The sequence below is a fragment of the Panthera tigris genome, chromosome B2, assembly GCF_018350195.1.
Source record: "Panthera tigris isolate Pti1 chromosome B2, P.tigris_Pti1_mat1.1, whole genome shotgun sequence".
NCBI classification, from domain to species: Eukaryota; Metazoa; Chordata; class Mammalia; order Carnivora; family Felidae; genus Panthera; species Panthera tigris.
The window spans coordinates 41058983-41076532 of NC_056664.1; the positions used below are offsets into that span (position 1 = coordinate 41058983).

The following is a 17550-nucleotide window of genomic DNA, read 5'->3' on the forward strand; positions in this document are numbered from 1 at the left end:
TCTGCAGAAGTCTGAAAGGTAAAGCAGTGGCCGGGACAAGAGGGGAGGGTGAACACAGGTGAGAAGTGTGTGCTGATGGCTGCGAGCTGGTTAGGGGACTGAGCATGGTGGGATTGGGAGCTGACTGTGCTTGAGTGGAGGCCTCAAAAAAACCTGTGCCTTAAATCCTTGACCACACACCTCTTGTTCCCAGACTGAACAGGGTTTTGCGCCACGAGCAGAATTTTGCTGATCGCTTCCTCCCTGACGATGAGGCCGCCCAAGCACTGGGCAAGACCTGCTGGGAGGCCCTGGTCAGCCCCCTGGTGCAGAACATCACCTCCCCCGGTAACCATCGCGACCCCTGGCCCCACTAACCAGTTCCTCATAATTGTTCCCAGGGATCACCTGAGTTAATGCTCTTGGTTCTCTTGGTCCCTGTCTTTATTGCCGAAGGCCTGTCACCTCAGTGCTCCTCTCCTTCCTGCCCCAGGGACTACTGGGTATTTGAATCTTCTCTACCCTACCCCCAACCTGTTAGTGTACCCCTAGATTCCCAACGAAGTAAGCCTTGGTGATGGGAGGGCTTGACCTGGCTGCCCGCCCCAACCAAGGCTTTTTGTATAATTGGGCCTTTTCTCTCCTCTTCCTGGGCTATCTGTTCCCCTATTTCCCATCAGCTGTTTCTGGTCTGTCTTCTTTTAGATGCGGAAGGTGTGAGTTCCCTGGGATGGCTGCTGGATCAGTACTTAGAGCAAAGGGAGAGCTCTCAGAACCCCCTGAGTCGAGCGGCATCCTTTGCCTCTCGAGTTCGTCGCCTTTGTCACTTGCTGGTGCATGTAGAGCCTCCGCCTGGGCCTTCTCCTGAACCATCCACTCGGCCTAGTAAGTCCCAGCCATGGCCTGTTGAGCTGAGAATCTGGCCAGTGGTGATACCTGGCTCCTTCCCCTCTTGGATCTTACTTTTCCTGACTGCTCTGTGCGCACCTTTCCAGGGGTCAGTACCCAAGATCCCCTAGATTCACTCAGGGGCTGAGATGAAACCCCTTCCTTTGCCCTCTGTCTCCACAGTCAGCAAGAACAGTAAGGGCCGGGATCGGAGCCCCGGGCCTTCACCAGTTCTTCCAAGCAGCAGCCTGAGGAACATAACCCAGTGCTGGCTGAGCGTGGTGCAAGAGCAGGTGAGTGGAAGGAAGTGCAGTGGGAGGCGGGGCAGGGCTGCTAGGCTATTGCATGTGGGACCACACCTTTTATGCTATTTCTCCTCTCTTCTCAGGTCAGCAGGTTCCTGGCTGCAGCCTGGAGGGACCCCGACTTCGTGCCTCGGTACTGCAAACTCTACCAGCACTTGCAGAGAGCAGGTTCGGAGCTCTTTGGGCCTCGGGCGGCCTTCACGCTGGCTCTGCGCAGTGGCTTCTCCGGCGCGTTGCTACAGCAGTCCTTCCTCACCGCTGCTCACGTGAGTACTACCAGCCTCCTGGTCACCACTGAGAGCTGGCTTCTTTCTCTGCCTTTCGCCTCCTCTCACTGCCCACTCTCCTGCTCCACTCCCTCTTCATGGTTGGCCCGTGCCCTTTCCATTGCCCCCAGATAAGTGAGCAGTTTGCCAGGCACATCGACCAGCAGATCCAGGGCGGCCTGGTTGGTGGAGCCCCTGGAGTGGAAATGCTGGGGAAGCTTCAGCGGCACCTGGAGCCCATCATGGTCCTTTCTGGCCTGGAGGTGGCTACTACTTTTGAGCACTTCTACCAGTGAGTGCAGGTCTGAGAGGTAGGGGAGGGGAGACCTAGAGTCTAGAAAGGGTGAAGATTTGAGTCTTGGAGAGACTGGAGGAGGAGGGACTAAGATACAGAGATGGCCATGGCACTGGTGGAAAGGGAGCAGGGAGGAAGAGGGGAAGCAGGGTGGAGTGCCCACACTGAGGCTCGGCCCGGCCTGTGTGTGACACCGCAGGCACTACATGGCAGACCGTCTCCTGAGCTTGGGCTCGAGCTGGCTGGAGGGGGCCGTGCTGGAGCAGATCGGCCTCTGCTTCCCCAACCGCCTCCCCCAGCAGATGCTGCGGAGCCTGAGCATGTCCGAGGAGCTGCAGCGCCAGTTCCACCTCTTCCAGCTCCAGCGGCTTGACAAGCTGCTCTTGGAGCAGGAGAACGAGGAAGAACAGGACCTGGACGAAGAAGAGGTAAGAGCAAGGGAAATGAGAGGGAGAATAGGAGAGCAAAAGACTAGACCAAAGAAGGGAGCCCAAGAGCCCTTGAAATCCTTCTATCTCTCAGGAGGAAGCAGAGGAAGAGGAGGCTGAGAAAGAACTATTTATCGAAGATTCAAGTCCAACAGTTTCCATACTGGTCCTGTCACCACGCTGCTGGCCGGTCTCCCCACTCTGCTACCTGTACCATCCCAGAAAGTGCCTTCCCACTGAATTCTGTGATGCCCTTGACCGCTTCTCCAATTTCTACAGCCAGAGTGAGGAGATAGGGACAGGCAATTGGAGATTGGGGTGAGATTTGGGGTGGCAGGAGAGGAAGTGGAGAGGACCTGTGGACAGAAATGTGTAGATATGAACAAAAATGGTCTCTAGGCAGAGCAGTCTCCTAGGGAAGGGTGAAAAGGTGGGTTAGATCTTTATTAGTATCTCTCATTATTGCTCTCACTTTTGTATGAATTTGTTCTGTTTTTCTAACTTCAAGTTGCATGCCTACTTAACTTTTAGTCTTTTCAGGCTTCTTTCCAAGTAAAAACATTTAAGGGTATTCATTTCCCTCTCAATATTGCTTTAGCTGCATTCTGTAAGTTTTTTTTGGTTTTTGGATTTTTTTTAGATTTGTTTTTATTGTGGTATACTTAGTTTTCAGTACAGTATAGAAATCTTAGCTGTGACTTAATGAATTGTATATACTTATACACTCCCATAACCACCCCCAGAGCATTTCCTGCACCCCAGAATACTTCTTCACGTATGTCCCTTTCTAGTTAGTATCTTCTTCCAAGAGAAACCTTCTGCCTCCTAGTACCATAGATTTTTGCCTGTATGTGAACATCATATAAATGGAATAATAGGGTATGTATTCTGCTGTGTCCAGTTTCTTTCAGCTTAGTATCTGTGAGAGCTATCCAGTTTGTCAGTTATCACTACTTTTTTCTTTGAGTTACTGATTCATTTCCATTGTATGAATATATTTGCCCTTTCTGCTGTTGATGGACATTTGGGATGTTGCCTAAGTTTTTATTATGTAGTATGTTAGTATTTGGTATTTTTAAGTTCTAAGAATTTTCTAATTTCCATTGTTATTTCTACTTTGGTCTATTCGTTTTTTATTTTTTTTAATTTTTTTAAATGTTTATGTTTATTTCTGAGACAGAGAAAGACAGAGCATGAACGGGGGAGGGGCAGAGAGAGAGGGAGACACAGAATCGGAAGTGGGCTCCAGGCTCTGAGCCATCAGCCCAGAGCCTGACGCGGGGCTCGAACTCACGGACCGCGAGATCGTGACCTGAGCCGAAGTCGGACGCTCAACCGACTGAGCCACCCAGGCGCCCCGGTCTATTCATTTTTTAAAAGCATATTTTAAAATTCCCAAACCAGTTTTTCTTTGCTTAGTTGTCTTTTTATTTTAGATTTTGACCCTCATTCCATTGTAGCTAAAGAACCTGGTTTCTGTGATTCTGAATCTTTGCAATATGTTGAGACTTCCTTTATGGCCTAGTAGATAGTCACATTTTGTAAATGTTCCATGTGTGATTAAGAAGAATATGTATTCTTCAGCTGCTGGCTATAGGCTTATTCATATTCCATTAAATTGACTTAATTACATTGTTCAAATCTTACAAACCTTACTCATTTTTGTCTGCCTGTTCTATTACTGAGAGAGGTGTATTAAGATCTATTATGATAGTGAATTTTTAAACTTCTCATCATGTCAGTTTTGCTATCTATCTATCTATCTATCTATCTATCTATCTATCTATCTAACTATATTTTTAAGTAGGCTTCATGTTCAGCATGGAGCCCCACACAGGGTATGAATAATGACCCTGAGATTGAGGCCTGAACTGAGGTCAGGCATTAGATGCTTAACCAACTGAGACACCCAGGCACCCCACTTTATGTATTTTTTGACTATGTTATTAGATAAAAGTTTTAAATCATTCCACAGTACTGTCCAGAACTTTCTGCAGTGATGGAAAAGTTCTTTTCTGCACTGTTTGGTATGATGGCCATTTGTGGCTATTGAAGTGTGACTAGTGCAACTGAGGAATTGAATGTTTAACTTTGTTTAGTTAGCCAGTTTAGCCACATGTGGCTACCATAATGGACTATGCAGGTTTAGAATCTTCATAGTTAATTAAACTTTTTAAAAAGTTTACTTGATAATTTTGAGAGAGAGAGAGAGCAGGGGAGGGGCAGAGATAGAGGGAGAGAGAATCCCTAGCAGGCTCCTTGCTGTCAGGGAGCCCGATGTGGAGCTCAATCCCATGAACCATGAGATCATGACCTGAGCCAAAATCAGGAGTTGGATGCTTAACCAACTGAGCCACCCAGGTGCCCCTCAACTTTATTATTATGAAATCGTCTCCTTTCTTTCTAGTAAAGCTTTTTCTCTCAAAGTCTATTTTTATCTGGTATTATTAAATACCAGCTTTCTTTGGTTAGTGATTTTCCAGAATATCTCTTTCTATCCTTTTACTTTTTAAAGAGGGATTGATAATTTTTTTAGATTTCTTTTACTGTGGTGAAATATGAATAACATAAAATTGCCATTTTAATTTTTTAAGATCTGATTTTTTTTAACTTTTTAATGTTTTTTATTTATTTTTGAGAGAGAGAGGCAGAGTGCTAGCAGGAGAGGGACAGAGAGAAAGGGAGACACAGAATCAGAAGCAGGCTGAAGGCTCTGAGCTGTCAGCACAGATCCTGACATGGGGCCTGAACCCACGAACCGTGAGATCATGACCTGAGCTGAAGTCAGATGCTTAACTGACTGAGCCACCCAGGCACCCTGAGATTTTATTTTAAGTAATCCCTACACCCAACTTGGGGCTCAAACTCACAACCCCAAGATCAAGAGTCATATGCTCCACTGACTAAGCCAGCCAAGCACCCCCTCCATTTTTAACCATTTTAGGTGGACAATTCAGTTATCCGTTTACTTAAAATGTTTTACTTGGAAATAACTTCAAATTTACAGAAAATAATACAAAGAACACTCATATACTCTTTATCCATGTTCACCTTTTGTTAACATTTTGCCCTATTTGCTTTTATCATTTGCTCTTTGTGTATATATACATTTATAAAATGTGTATGTGCGCGCACACACACACACACACACACACACACATGCACACATCCTTTTTTCCCCCAGAACACTGTGAGTAAATTGCGTATATGCTGGCCTTTTGCCTCTAAGTACTTTAATATATATTTCCTAAGAATCATGGTGTTCTCTTATATAATAATCATTCATTTATCAGTTTCAAAATTTAACATTGCTATAATACTTTACCTTCCACATTCCAATTTTGTCAATCGACTCTATAATGTCTTTTTTTAGTTGAAGACAACATTCAATTTAGGATCATCTATTATGTTCAGTTGTCATGTCTCTAGTCTCCTTAATTTGGAACAGTTCCTCAGCCTTTTTTTGTCTTTTATGACATTGACGCCTTTGGAGAATATAGTCATTTAAAATTTTCTAGGGGCATCTGGGTAGCTCAGTCGTTTAAGTGTCCATCTCTTGATTTTGGCCCAGGTCATGATCTTTTTTTTTTTTTTTTTTTAATTTTTTTTTTTCAACGTTTTTTATTTATTTTTGGCACAGAGAGAGACAGAGCATGAACGGGGGAGGGGCAGAGAGAGAGGGAGACACAGAATCGGAAACAGGCTCCAGGCTCTGAGCCATCAGCCCAGAGCCTGACGCGGGGCTCGAACTCACGGACCGCGAGATCGTGACCTGGCTGAAGTCGGACGCTTAGCCGACTGCGCCACCCAGGCGCCCCATGGCCCAGGTCATGATCTCATGGTATGTAAGATTGAGCCCCATATGGGGTTCTGTGCTGATAGCACAGAGCCTACTTGGGATTCTCTCTCTCCCTTTCTCTCTGCCCCTCCCCTGCTCACATACACTCTCTCTCACAATAAATAAATAAATTTTGAAAAAATAAAAGTAAAGTTTTTTTTCTAAACTTTCTTCATTTTAAGTTTGTATATTTCCTCATAATTAGATTCAGGTTATGCATTCCCAGCCAGAATCCTAAGTAAATGATATTAAGTTCTTCTCCACATTTCATTTGGAAGCATATAGTTTCCATTTGTTTCTCTTTTTTGATTTGAATTTTGACAACCTGGTCAAGGGGTTGTTTGATTTCCCACTGTATAGTTAATATTTTTCCTTTGTGACTATTGATAAGCAGTCTATTGGGGAGATACAAACCATGCCTATATTCTGCTCTCATCAGAATTTCCCCCAGTATGATTTACTTTTAACTTTGCCATACTCTTATTTTAGGCATGTATCTTACAAATACCTAGAATTTGTTTTGTATTCAACCTAACAATCTCTCCTTTTAGGTTGTCAATTTTATTAGCCTCTTCATAATGATTATGAGTGATGATACATTTGGCTTTTATTGCTAACCTCTTACATTTTAGTTTACTCTTCTTATAATTTGAATTTTAGTTATTTAATATATAAAAAAGAATATATAAAACATATGTACAGTTGAAAGGAGAATAGTAAATTGAACACCTTTACAGATATGTTTCCACCCTGGGTTTTTGTGCATTTTTTCCCCTCTCCTTTTGTATTTTACTTAATTCCTTTTTTGTGTCTACATATTTTGGACATTCTATTTCTGTAGTTGATTACCCTTATATTTTTAACCTGTATGTTTGACTTGTACCTGAACAATAAAAGGACCAAGAGAAAATCTTAACTCCAGCTCTCACTCCCATCTTACTCATTACTATTGTTTGATATTTTAGGATTATCTTTTTTTTACTTTCCAAAATTTATTATTATTATTATTGTTTTATTCAGTTGGTGTGTAGATTTGTTATCATACTAGTTGTTTCTGTCACTAATCCTTTTGCATCTTGATCCTTCTGAGTTCAATCTCCTCCCTAAAGTACATCCTTTAGAAGTCTCTTCATTGAGGGAGTATTGATGGACAACTCTATCAGTTTACCTTCACCCTAATTTAAAAAAAATTTATTATTATAAATTTCAGACATACACAAAAGTAGGCAGGATAGACTCCAGTGTACCAACGTGGGTCAATACATGGCCAATCTCATTTCTCCTGTACTCCCACCCACTTTCCCCAGCTCTCAAATTTAAAAGATAAGGATTCACTCTCTCTCTTTTTTTTTTTTAAAGTTACCATTAAATTTTTTTTCAAGTTTATTCATTTATTTTGAGGGAGGGAGGGAGGCAGAGAGAGAGAGAGAGAGAGAGAGAGAGAACAAGTGGGAGAGGGGCAGAGAGAGAGGGAGAGAGAAGATCCCAAGCAGGCTCTGCCAGGGCTCAACAGGGCCCAACACAGGGCTCAAACCTACAAGCCGTGAGATCATGACCTGAGCTGAAATTAAGAGTCAGATGCTCAATCAACTGAGCCACCCAGGCACCGCAGGGATTCTCTTTTTATTTATTTATTTAAAAAAATTTTTTTAATGTTTTATTTTATTTTTGAGGGACAGAGAGAGACAGCATGAGTGGGGGAGGAGCAGAGAGAGAGGGAGACATAGAATCCGAAGCAGGCTCCAGGCTTCGAGCTGTCAGCATAGAGCCCAATGCGGGGCTCGAACCCACAAACTGCGAGATCATGACCTGAGCCGAAGTCGGATGCCCAACCTACTGAGCCACCCAGGCACCCCAAGGATTGTCTTTTTTTTTTTTTTTTAATTTTTTTTTTTTTTAACATTTATTTATTTTTGAGACAGAGAGAGACACAGCATGAATGGGGGAGGGGCAGAGAGAGAGGGAGACACAGAATTGGAAGCAGGCTCCAGGCTCCGAGCCATCAGCCCAGAGCCCGACGCAGGGCTCGAACTCGCGGACCGCGAGATCGTGACCTGAGCTGAAGTCGGACGCTCAACCGACTGAGCCACCCAGGCGCCCCAAGGATTGTCTTTTTAAAAGCAAAGGCACTACAGTGACGAAACTTTGTGAAATTAATAACAATTCTTAATATCAAATGGTGAAGTGTTCACATTCCTCCCGTTTTCTCAAGTTTTCAAAATTAGTTTTTTCTTTATGGAGGATCCAAAGAAAGCCCACACCTTAATTTGATTGAATTCTGTTTTCCGTCTCCATTAATGTATAGGTCCTGCTTTTCCTTTTTTGCTCCCTTATAATTGTGCAGGGAACTGGATTATTTGCCACACAGAGTTGTCTACAGGCCAGATTTCCGCTGACCATATCCACGTGGTGTCCTCTAGCATGTTCCTCTGTTTCTTTCATTTCCTAAAAACAGTTACATAGATGTAGAAGTTTATTCCGATGTGGGTCTGGTTTCTTGGGCAAGAACTCTTTGTAGGTGGTATTGTGTTCTCCCGCCAGGAGGCGTGTGACATCTACCTGTCTCTGTGATGTGAAAATGGAGCAGTGAATTTTAGCATTGCAAGTGTGATCTGTGCTTTATATGGTTTCCTGTCAGCTTTCCACTAGGCAGTCATTCGTTATCATTGCCTAGCTCTATCATTTCACTAAGGGTTACAAACTAGCACCATTCTAGTCTCACCATTCCTTCATATCTGAGCTGGAATGTTTTCTCTATAAAGAGAAACTTCCTCTCAGTGACTTTTTGGTTATTCTGAAGTACCGTTTATACAGGAAAGGCTTGACTCTCTCTTCCTCCCCCCTTATTTTTAACCAGTTTTCAAAATACTGTTCTCTAGCATCCTCTAAAGATAAACGGTGAAATCTTTTTTTTTTTTTTTAATGTCATTATGAACGCATGGATTTTAAGATATTTCACATGTCTCAGTCCAGCACAGGTGTTATTTTTTTGATGTTCCAATTGTCCTATCTTTGGCCAGAGAGTATCTCTCAGATTGGCTCCTTTTGATATTCTCTTCCTTTGACGGCATTCTTGCTTTCTAGTATGAGCGAATATCCAGGCTCGTCGTGCCTGAGCTGTGACACAGAAGGAGGAAGAGATACAGCCTAGTGGATCTTTGAAACTGTCAGCTCCTTGAGGGCAAAACTCAGGTCTCTTCTCTCCAGTGTTTCTTCCATGGAGCCAGCCTGGCATAGGGCGAGACACAGGGTGGGCTCCCAGATATGTGTAGCTTGCCAGGGGGGGCAGACATGGAGGAGGCTGAGCTCTGGAAGCTTGACAAGTCATTTCTGTGGGGGCCTCCTCCCCACAGAGATTAGCAGGAACAAAGCTTGACTAATGGTACACCCTTGCCTCAGGCTCTAACCCCCTCATTTCCCCTGCTCTTTATCTCTACTCTTCTCCTTGGCACTTTCCCAGGTCAGAATCACCCAGTCCTGGACATGGGACCACATCGGCGACTGCAGTGGACGTGGCTGGGCCGGGCTGAGCTGAAGTTTGGGGACCAGACCCTGCACGTGTCCACCATGCAGATGTGGCTGCTGTTGCATTTCAATCAGACAGAGGTGCCTCGGCTCTTTAGGCTCTCTCTATCTTCTCTTTTCCTGTCTGCCCCTCGTGTCCTCCTAAACTCTGTTCCTTCTTTCCATCCTTCCCCCGCCGATTCTCTGCTCCTGACTGACTCTGTTTCTCCTCACCAGGAGGTGTCTGTAGAGACCTTGCTGAAGAATTCTGACCTCACCCCAGAGCTACTGCTCCAGGCACTTCTGCCCCTCACCTCTGAGAATGGCCCTTTGACCCTGCATGAGGGTCAGGACTTTCCACACAGGGGTAGGTCACTGGGGGCTGGCCTGTGCCTCTGCTCCTGGAGGGTGGGTCTCTCATGGTGGTCGTGGGGTAGGGAATGAGAATGGGGTTGCCCCACTCACCTCCCCCTTCCCCTCCTCGGGTGCTGACGGAATGAGTTCCAGGTGTGCTGCGGCTTCGGGCGCCTGAGCCCCAGTGCTGTGGGGAGGCCCTGTGGCTGATACCTCCCCAGACATACCTGGATGTAGAGAAGGATGAGGGCCGAACTCTGGAACAGAAGAGGAACCTCTTGAACTGTCTTATTGTCCGTATTCTCAAAGTCCACGGGGAAAAGGGCCTCCACATTGATCAGCTGGTTTGTCTGGTAGGCCCAGGGACTGTGAAGTTAGGGGAGGGAGGGAGTCATGCTCAGGGTTGGGGCTTGGAGCCAGGGATCATCACAAGGGAAGGTAAACTCTGTCAGTATGAGACCTTGTAGAGTGACATTTTTGTCGGAGTTTTCTATTCCTGACAGGGCAGTTTGTTAGACAGCAGGCAGAGGCAAGACATGAGTGTCTACTGTATACTAGGCCTTTTTCCAAGAGTTTGCATGATTAGGTCATTTAATCTGCACAACAGTCTAATGGGGGTGGTGATGGTGGTGGTGGTATTATTATTATTATTATTATTATTACTATTATTTACTCTTATCCTCATTTGACAGGTAAGAAGAGTGGGGCATGAGAGTTAGTAACTTATCCATAGTCACATAGCTAGTAAGTGAAAGAGCAGAGCATTGAACCCAGGCATGCTGGCCTCTCTGGGTAAATGTGGCCTGCCTGTTTCCTCTCCACCCATCTAGGTGCTGGAGGCCTGGCAGAAGGGTCCAAACCCCCCGGGGAGCCTGGGCCGTGCTGTTGCAGGAGGCGTGGCCTGTACCAGTACAGACGTCCTTTCTTGCATCCTGCACCTCCTGGGCCAGGGCTATGTGGAACGGCGTGACGACCGGCCCCAGATCCTGATGTATGCCACCCCAGAGCCTATGGGGCCTTGCCGGGGTCAGGCAGAGGTCCCCTTCTGCGGCAGCCAGACCGCCAAGACCTCCAAGCCTAGGTAGCTGTCCCCAGCCCCGTTCCCTGCTGCTAGGGCTCCAAGCCAGCAGGGAGGGCTGGGCTCCCAGGGACAGACGGCACTGCAGTGACACGGGAGTTTTAGTGCCAAGGCCAGGCTCTTTTGTGGAAAAGCACTTCATTTCCATCTTTGTGTACCCCATTTTCCCTGCCTCTGTCATTTCTCCCACTTTGCCAGTCCTCATTCCCCCTGCCAGCACCGTCACCCCTTCTTTGCCTTCCTAATCAGGGGCCCTGCTGTCCCCATTCTCCTAGAGTCAGCCCATAGGCAAGGGGCCCAGACACATAAGCTTCTGTATAGATAACTCTCATTCTAAGCAAAAATGCAGTATCATACAACTGTGTATTGAGTGCTGATTATGTTCTCTGCTCAATGAAATGTACAAACTCTAGTCTTCAAGAAGCCTGTTCTACAGAGGAATTTGGCATAGGATCCCCCTAATTAGCTGGCACCCCTAAAGCTTGTTATATCACATTCAGCTCACTAGAAGTTGTTATGGCACATCTTTTATGCCTGCTGCCTGCACTGTGTATAAAGTGAGTTCTCTAGAGAAATCTTTCTCAAACTTTCACTTGCACACATGTCACCTGGGGATCTTATTAAAATGCAGGTCCTGATTCAGTAGAGCTCCCTGTGATACTAATGGGGATACCCACTGACCGTACTTTGAGTGGTAAGGCCACAGACTCCAGTTTCTCCCCAGATGTGTTGCTGCTGTTTTAGGTGGGGCTTACGGTGGGATTATCCCATCCACTGTGGGTCAGTTTGCTTCCCGATGCCTGCCTACCAGATTCCTGGGGTGTTAGAGATCATTGTGACAACCAGTCCCACTCGCCACTTAACAAACGATTCTGTGGAAAGCAGCTCCGACAGTTGGTTTGGGTGGCTACCCTTAGGTTGGTTAGGCAGGCGCAAGCAGGCGTGCGCAAGTGGGGAGCTGAGGGCCATGGTGGGGTTCATTTAGTAGATAAGCAGAGCAGGGATATTGATCGCTGAATCTCCTCTTCCCTCAAGCCCAGAAGCTGTGGCTGCCCTGGCGTCTCTCCAGCTGCCTGCAGGCCGCACCATGAGCCCCCAGGAGGTAGAAGGGTTGATGGAGCAGACGGTGCGGCAGGTGCAAGAGACGCTGAACCTAGAGGCAGATGTGGCTCAGCACCTTTTGGCTCATTCCCACTGGGGTGCTGAACAGCTGCTGCAGAGCTACAGTGATAACCCTGAGCCACTGCTGCTGGCAGCTGGGCTGTGTGTACCCCAGGCCCAGGAGGCCCCCGCACGCCCTGACCACTGCCCTGTCTGTGTCAGCCCCCTGGAGCCTGACGACGACTTGCCCTCTCTCTGCTGCATGCACTACTGCTGCAAGGTGAGGCCCCGCCTGCCCCTCTCCTGCCCCTCTTCTGCCCCTTTCCTGCCCCACACAATTCCTCGTGAACTCTGGGCTTCTAGCCCAGCATTGCCATTTCCTAACCTGGGCAGTGTCGGACAAGGCTCTTCGTCCCTCTGAAACTGGTTTTGTCATCTAAAAGTGGTGCCCCTAGCCTCAACACTCTGAAGAGTGGTTGTTGTTAGGATCCAGTGAAATGTATAAGTGGCTCTAAAACTTTGCCAGTGGCAAAGTTTTAATAGGTGAATATGCTAATAATATGCTAAAATATGCTGGTGGCATATTGTCATCACTGGGAGCTTTTAAAAAGTCCTCATGCTCAAACTGTTAAATTGGAATCTCTGGAGGTGAAACCCAGGCATCTGGAGTTTTAAAAATTCCTCAGGTGACTCCAGTGTTCAGCCAGGTTTGAGAACTATAGATAGATAGGTAGATAGATAGATAGATAGATAGATAGATAGATAGATGGGTAGCACACGCATACATGTAAAATATACATCAAGGCACTTCATAAATGAGAAGTGCTATTACATTGATGATGACTATAGGTTTCTGTTTCCTAATTATCATTCAAGTCCCTTTATCTCAGAACATGAGAAAAGCACAGAAGTCAAGGGAATTATGGGAAGCCAGATCTTGCTACTGTACAGCTGAGCAGAGGAGGCTGTAGATGGGGGAGTGAGTTGTCTTCAGTGGCGGGGGAGAGGGGCCGAGGTGCAGGGGACCAGAGTGCTGAGTGTCCCATGTTCCCTGCCTCACAGCTCTTAGAACTGATGCCAAGCCCAAACACATCAACTTAACAGGATGAGCGCGCTTGTTGCCCTGAATCTAGCTGCCTCTCCCAACAGCGTCTCCCCAGTGGTGGGTGATCTGGGACGCGTGCATTGGCATGTGTGTGTACGTGTACTTTTCCTCCTTCCTTTTTTGCTCTGCTTCAAGTTACTCTTCTCACACGGTTGCCTGTGCCTCCCTTTTCCTGGTTCTTAATTATTTCCTTCCCACTTTCACTTTTTCATTCAACTAATGTTTGTCATGAACTCACAGTGTGCACAGCACCGGGTGCTATATGAGGGGGTGGGAAAATCCAAGCCAGAAATGACCCAAGGGCTAATAATATCAGCAGCTAATATTTATGGGGGATGCATTCTGGGCCGTTCTGCTGTTATATATGCATTATCTTGCTTAATTCCCATGAAAGTTGTGTGAGGTCGGTATTTTTACTATCCCCATTTTGCTGGTGACAGATGGAGGCGCCTGAAGGAGAAGTCACCTGCCCAAGGTCAGGATTTGGACTTTGGCAGTCTTGCTCCAGGGCCCTCCCTCATGCTTTTATGACAAGTGAGGGGAAGGAAATACAACAGGGTCATGTCATAGGAAGTGACTGAGGTGAGGAGTGGGGGGAGAGTCCCTGTCAGGGACTTTAGATTGGGGAGGCCAGGGAAGGCTGTCCTTGAAGAGGTGACTATTTGGTGGAAGAGTGTGGCAGACAGAGGGGACAGCAATTACAAAGAAGCTGAGACTGGTGGCTAAAGCACAGTGATGTGGTGGGACAGTGGAGGGAGAGATTTGGGAGGGAGACAGACCCAGTGGGGTTGGGATTGGCATACAGTGGGCTTGACTTTATGGAAAGCCACGATGGAGTTAAGCAGGGGAGTAATTGGATCTGATTTTCATTTTCTAAAAGATCACCATGTGTGGAAGAAAGGGTTGGGCAGATCTTGTGTGGAAGCAGGGGCACCTGTTGGGAGACTGTTGTATAAAGAGGCAGGAAGCGGTGGGTGTTTTCCCAGCGTTCGCAGTGAAGAGAGAAGGGGACAGATTGGGGTACGTCAGGAGGCAGAGCTGACAGGGCTTGGTGGAGCTGATGGGGGGCTTAGGACAAAGGAATCAAGGGTACTTCCTGGGTTTCTGACCAGAGCATCTGGGTGGATGAGACATGTCATCGTCTACTGAATTTAGCAAGCTGTTGGGGCTGGGGCTGGGTGTGGAGGGCAGGTTTTTGAGGGAAAATTAAGTCTGTTCTGACCATGTGAAGTTTGAGCTTCTTGTTGGATACCTGTGTGGGACTGGACAGCAGAATTTGGAATTAAGTGGAGAGGCCTAGCTGGCATCCTGCAGAGAGAGAGAAGCAGGTCCAGAGTGCTGAGCTGTACAGATCCCCCTGTAGAGATGGAACGACAGGGAAAGTGAGAAAAACAGGCTAATTGGAGATGTCCCAGCCAAAGAGGAGCCTATGTTTAAGTCACAGCTGAGCAGCACAATGAAATGTAAGGGAACTCAGAGAAGGGAAGTCCTGGGTTTGGAGCTGTCGATGGGGGCTGTGTGTGTGTGGGGGGGTGTTCCCCGTGTGAGCCTTGAGTGACAGGCAGGGTTGGCAGGTGTGGGAGGGGAGTACAGGCTGGACGGAGACTGCATTCCCGGTGGGCTGGGCAGGGGGGACGGCAGAAGCGAGAGCAAGCCAACAGCAGAGGGGCTCCTTAGGGGAGTGGGATGGGCTCCAAACCCAGCTGCCAGCCTTTGTCCTCTGTGGCTGTAAGGGGCCCTGTTGTGCCCATATGCCTGCAAGCATGAAGTCTGAATTTGGAGTATTTTCCTGTTTTCTCTAAAAAATGCAGGAATTCTGCATTCAATTTCCCAACTTATCTGGCTTTATTTCACCATAAAAAGGGTTTTGTTTTGTTTAGTACCTTTCTTGGAGGGATCTGGGTAGGAAGACCGTTTATGGGGACAAGCAGTTTAGGGGTCAGGGGATAAAGGCCTGGTTTAGGGTGGTGCAGTGACATGGGAGCTAGAAGAGAATCCAAGAGATGTGAGGGTTCCGACACCCGTGACCAGGATGGGTGGGGGGTTCAGTAGGCGAGGCTTTTTTGTGGAGAAGAGGCTGAGTCTGGGAAGATGGGAGCATCAAGGAGCTAGGTGAGCAGATGGAGCTGGGAGGAGAGGCCACAGCGGTGTTTGCAGTGTCCAAGGCCAGCTACCCCACAGGGAAAAGGCACCCTACTGCCCCAGGCCTCCTTCCTCTCTGGCCTTCTTGCTCTCTCCAGATCTTTCTTAGAACTTGAATCATCTCCTTTGTCCTGATTCTCTTACCCATTCCCTCCATGTCCATCTCAACAATAATTAAAACGAGGCCACTACCCTGGCCCACACATCCTCAAAGGCAACTGTGATTTGGGCCAATCCCAGGAAAACCCATAGAAGCCAGAAAGATTAGGGTCAGTTTTGAGGTTGCTCCAGAAGCAGGCTTGTCTCTGGCCTTCCATAGTCAGGAGGGTGGTGCTAGGTTAATTACCAGGCCAAGATGTCCTCCTGTGCTGCTCCCCTGCTGTCCCTAAGCAGCCCCTCCTTTCCCCTCCAGTCTTGCTGGAATGAGTATCTGACAACTCGGATTGAGCAGAACCTTGTGCTGAATTGCACCTGCCCCATCGCCGACTGCCCTGCACAGCCCACTGGAGCCTTCATTCGGGACATTGTCTCCTCCCCAGACGTCATCTCCAAGGTAGTCCCTCCTCTGCAGGAGGATTCGGTGTACAGCCAGAGGGGCAGGCCCCAGGGGGTGGGCCCACATTCCGGGTGCCGGCGGTGGGGGGGAGGGGGGTCCGGAGGTGTGGCATCCTGGAGAGCCATGCCCTCACCTGGTGGCACTTATGCCCCCATAGTACGAGAAGGCCCTCCTGCGTGGCTACGTGGAGAGCTGCTCCAACCTGACGTGGTGCACCAACCCCCAGGGCTGTGACCGCATCCTGTGCCGCCAGGGCTTGGGCTGCGGGACCACCTGCTCTAAATGTGGCTGGGCCTCCTGCTTCAACTGTAGCTTCCCCGAGGTGGGTGCCTGCCCAGCCCTGCCCCTGAGCAAGGCCTGTAGCTCTCCTCTGCCAGCACTCTGCTCTGCCACCCCCCCCCCCCCCCACACACACACACCATGTCTTGTCCTCACATGCTGTCACCTGGCTGAGCTCTGTTCCTCCTCCTGTAGTCCTTCACTTGTGACCTCCCTCCCTCACACACTTGCAGTGCCACCCTTGGTTAGAGCTCAGCCATGTCCTCCCCTCTTGCCCTAGGCGCACTACCCTGCCAGCTGTGGCCACATGTCCCAGTGGGTCGATGATGGCGGCTACTATGACGGCATGAGCGTGGAGGCTCAGAGCAAGCACCTGGCCAAGCTCATCTCCAAGCGCTGTCCCAGCTGCCAGGCTCCCATTGAGAAGAATGAGGGGTGTCTGCAGTAAGAGGGGGTACTGTGGTCATTGGTGGGGTCAGAGAGCATGGGAGAGGGTGGGAGTCCTGGTGGTATGGAGGGGCTGTGGGGCTGAACAGAGCTGAGCAAAGGAGGCGGCCTCCAGTCATTCCTGCATCTTTTTTTTTTTTTTTTTTTTTTTTAATTTATTTTGAGAGAGCGAGAGCGTGGACAGGGAAGGGGCAAAGAGAGGGAGAGAGAATCCCAAGATGGCTCTACGCTGTCAGTGCAGAGCCAGATGCGTGAACCGTGAGATCACGACCTGGGCCGAAATTAAGAGTTGGATGCTTAACCGACGGAGCCACCCGGGCGCCCCCAGTGACTCCTGCATCCTAATGCTCCTTCCCCTGCCTTTATTTTTTTAATTTTTAATTTCTTGAAATGTTTATTCATTTTTGAGAGAGTGGTGTGTGCACAAGCAGGGGAGGGCAGAGAGAGGGGAACAGAGGATCCAAAGCGGGCTCTGCACTAACAGCAGAGAGCCTGATGCTGAGGGGTTGGAACGCACAAAATGAGATCATGACCTGAGCCCAAGTCAGAAACCCAACTGACTGAGCCACCCAGGCACCCCACCCCCGCTTTGAAGTTTGCACCGTAAGGGGCTCAGAAGCAAGGGTGTGCGCAGTAGGCATTGATGAGGTTAAGGAGACTGTAAGGGCATGGAGGGGGCAGGGGCATGTTCTGTGGGGCACCCACGCCCTTGGTGTTCCCGGTGTGGCCCCGGCCAGGAGCCCTCTGACCAGCCAGCTTCCTCCATAGCATGACGTGTGCCAAATGCAACCATGGATTTTGCTGGCGCTGCCTCAAGTCGTGGAAGCCCAGTCACAAAGACTACTACAACTGCTCTGCCATGGTAAGGGCCGGGGCCAGGAGGAGGCCCAAGGGCAGTCAGGATGGGATGCTGCTGCTGGGCCCTGGGTGTCCTGAGCAGCTGAACAGCTGTTGGGACAGAGGCTCAGTGGGAAGACAGAAGCCA

General features: G+C 48.2%; 1 protein-coding gene across 6 annotated transcripts in view; it reads left to right on the forward strand.

The window, feature by feature from the left end:
• The window catches only part of CUL9 (cullin 9), a 37474-nt gene that overhangs the window by 17255 nt on the left and 2669 nt on the right, over nt 1–17550 (forward strand). For all 6 annotated transcript variants that reach the window (XM_042986408.1, XM_042986407.1, XM_007085163.3 and 3 more), the window contains 16 exons: nt 194–327; nt 685–864; nt 1051–1160; nt 1256–1438; nt 1570–1730; nt 1933–2161; nt 2256–2445; nt 9460–9605; nt 9741–9870; nt 10011–10210; nt 10688–10938; nt 11971–12316; nt 15696–15836; nt 15997–16161; nt 16399–16562; nt 17334–17427. In XM_042986408.1, coding sequence (XP_042842342.1) covers nt 194–327; nt 685–864; nt 1051–1160; nt 1256–1438; nt 1570–1730; nt 1933–2161; nt 2256–2445; nt 9460–9605; nt 9741–9870; nt 10011–10210; nt 10688–10938; nt 11971–12316; nt 15696–15836; nt 15997–16161; nt 16399–16562; nt 17334–17427 — 2824 coding nt within the window. The remainder of the gene's footprint in view (nt 1–193; nt 328–684; nt 865–1050; nt 1161–1255; nt 1439–1569; nt 1731–1932; nt 2162–2255; nt 2446–9459; nt 9606–9740; nt 9871–10010; nt 10211–10687; nt 10939–11970; nt 12317–15695; nt 15837–15996; nt 16162–16398; nt 16563–17333; nt 17428–17550) is intronic.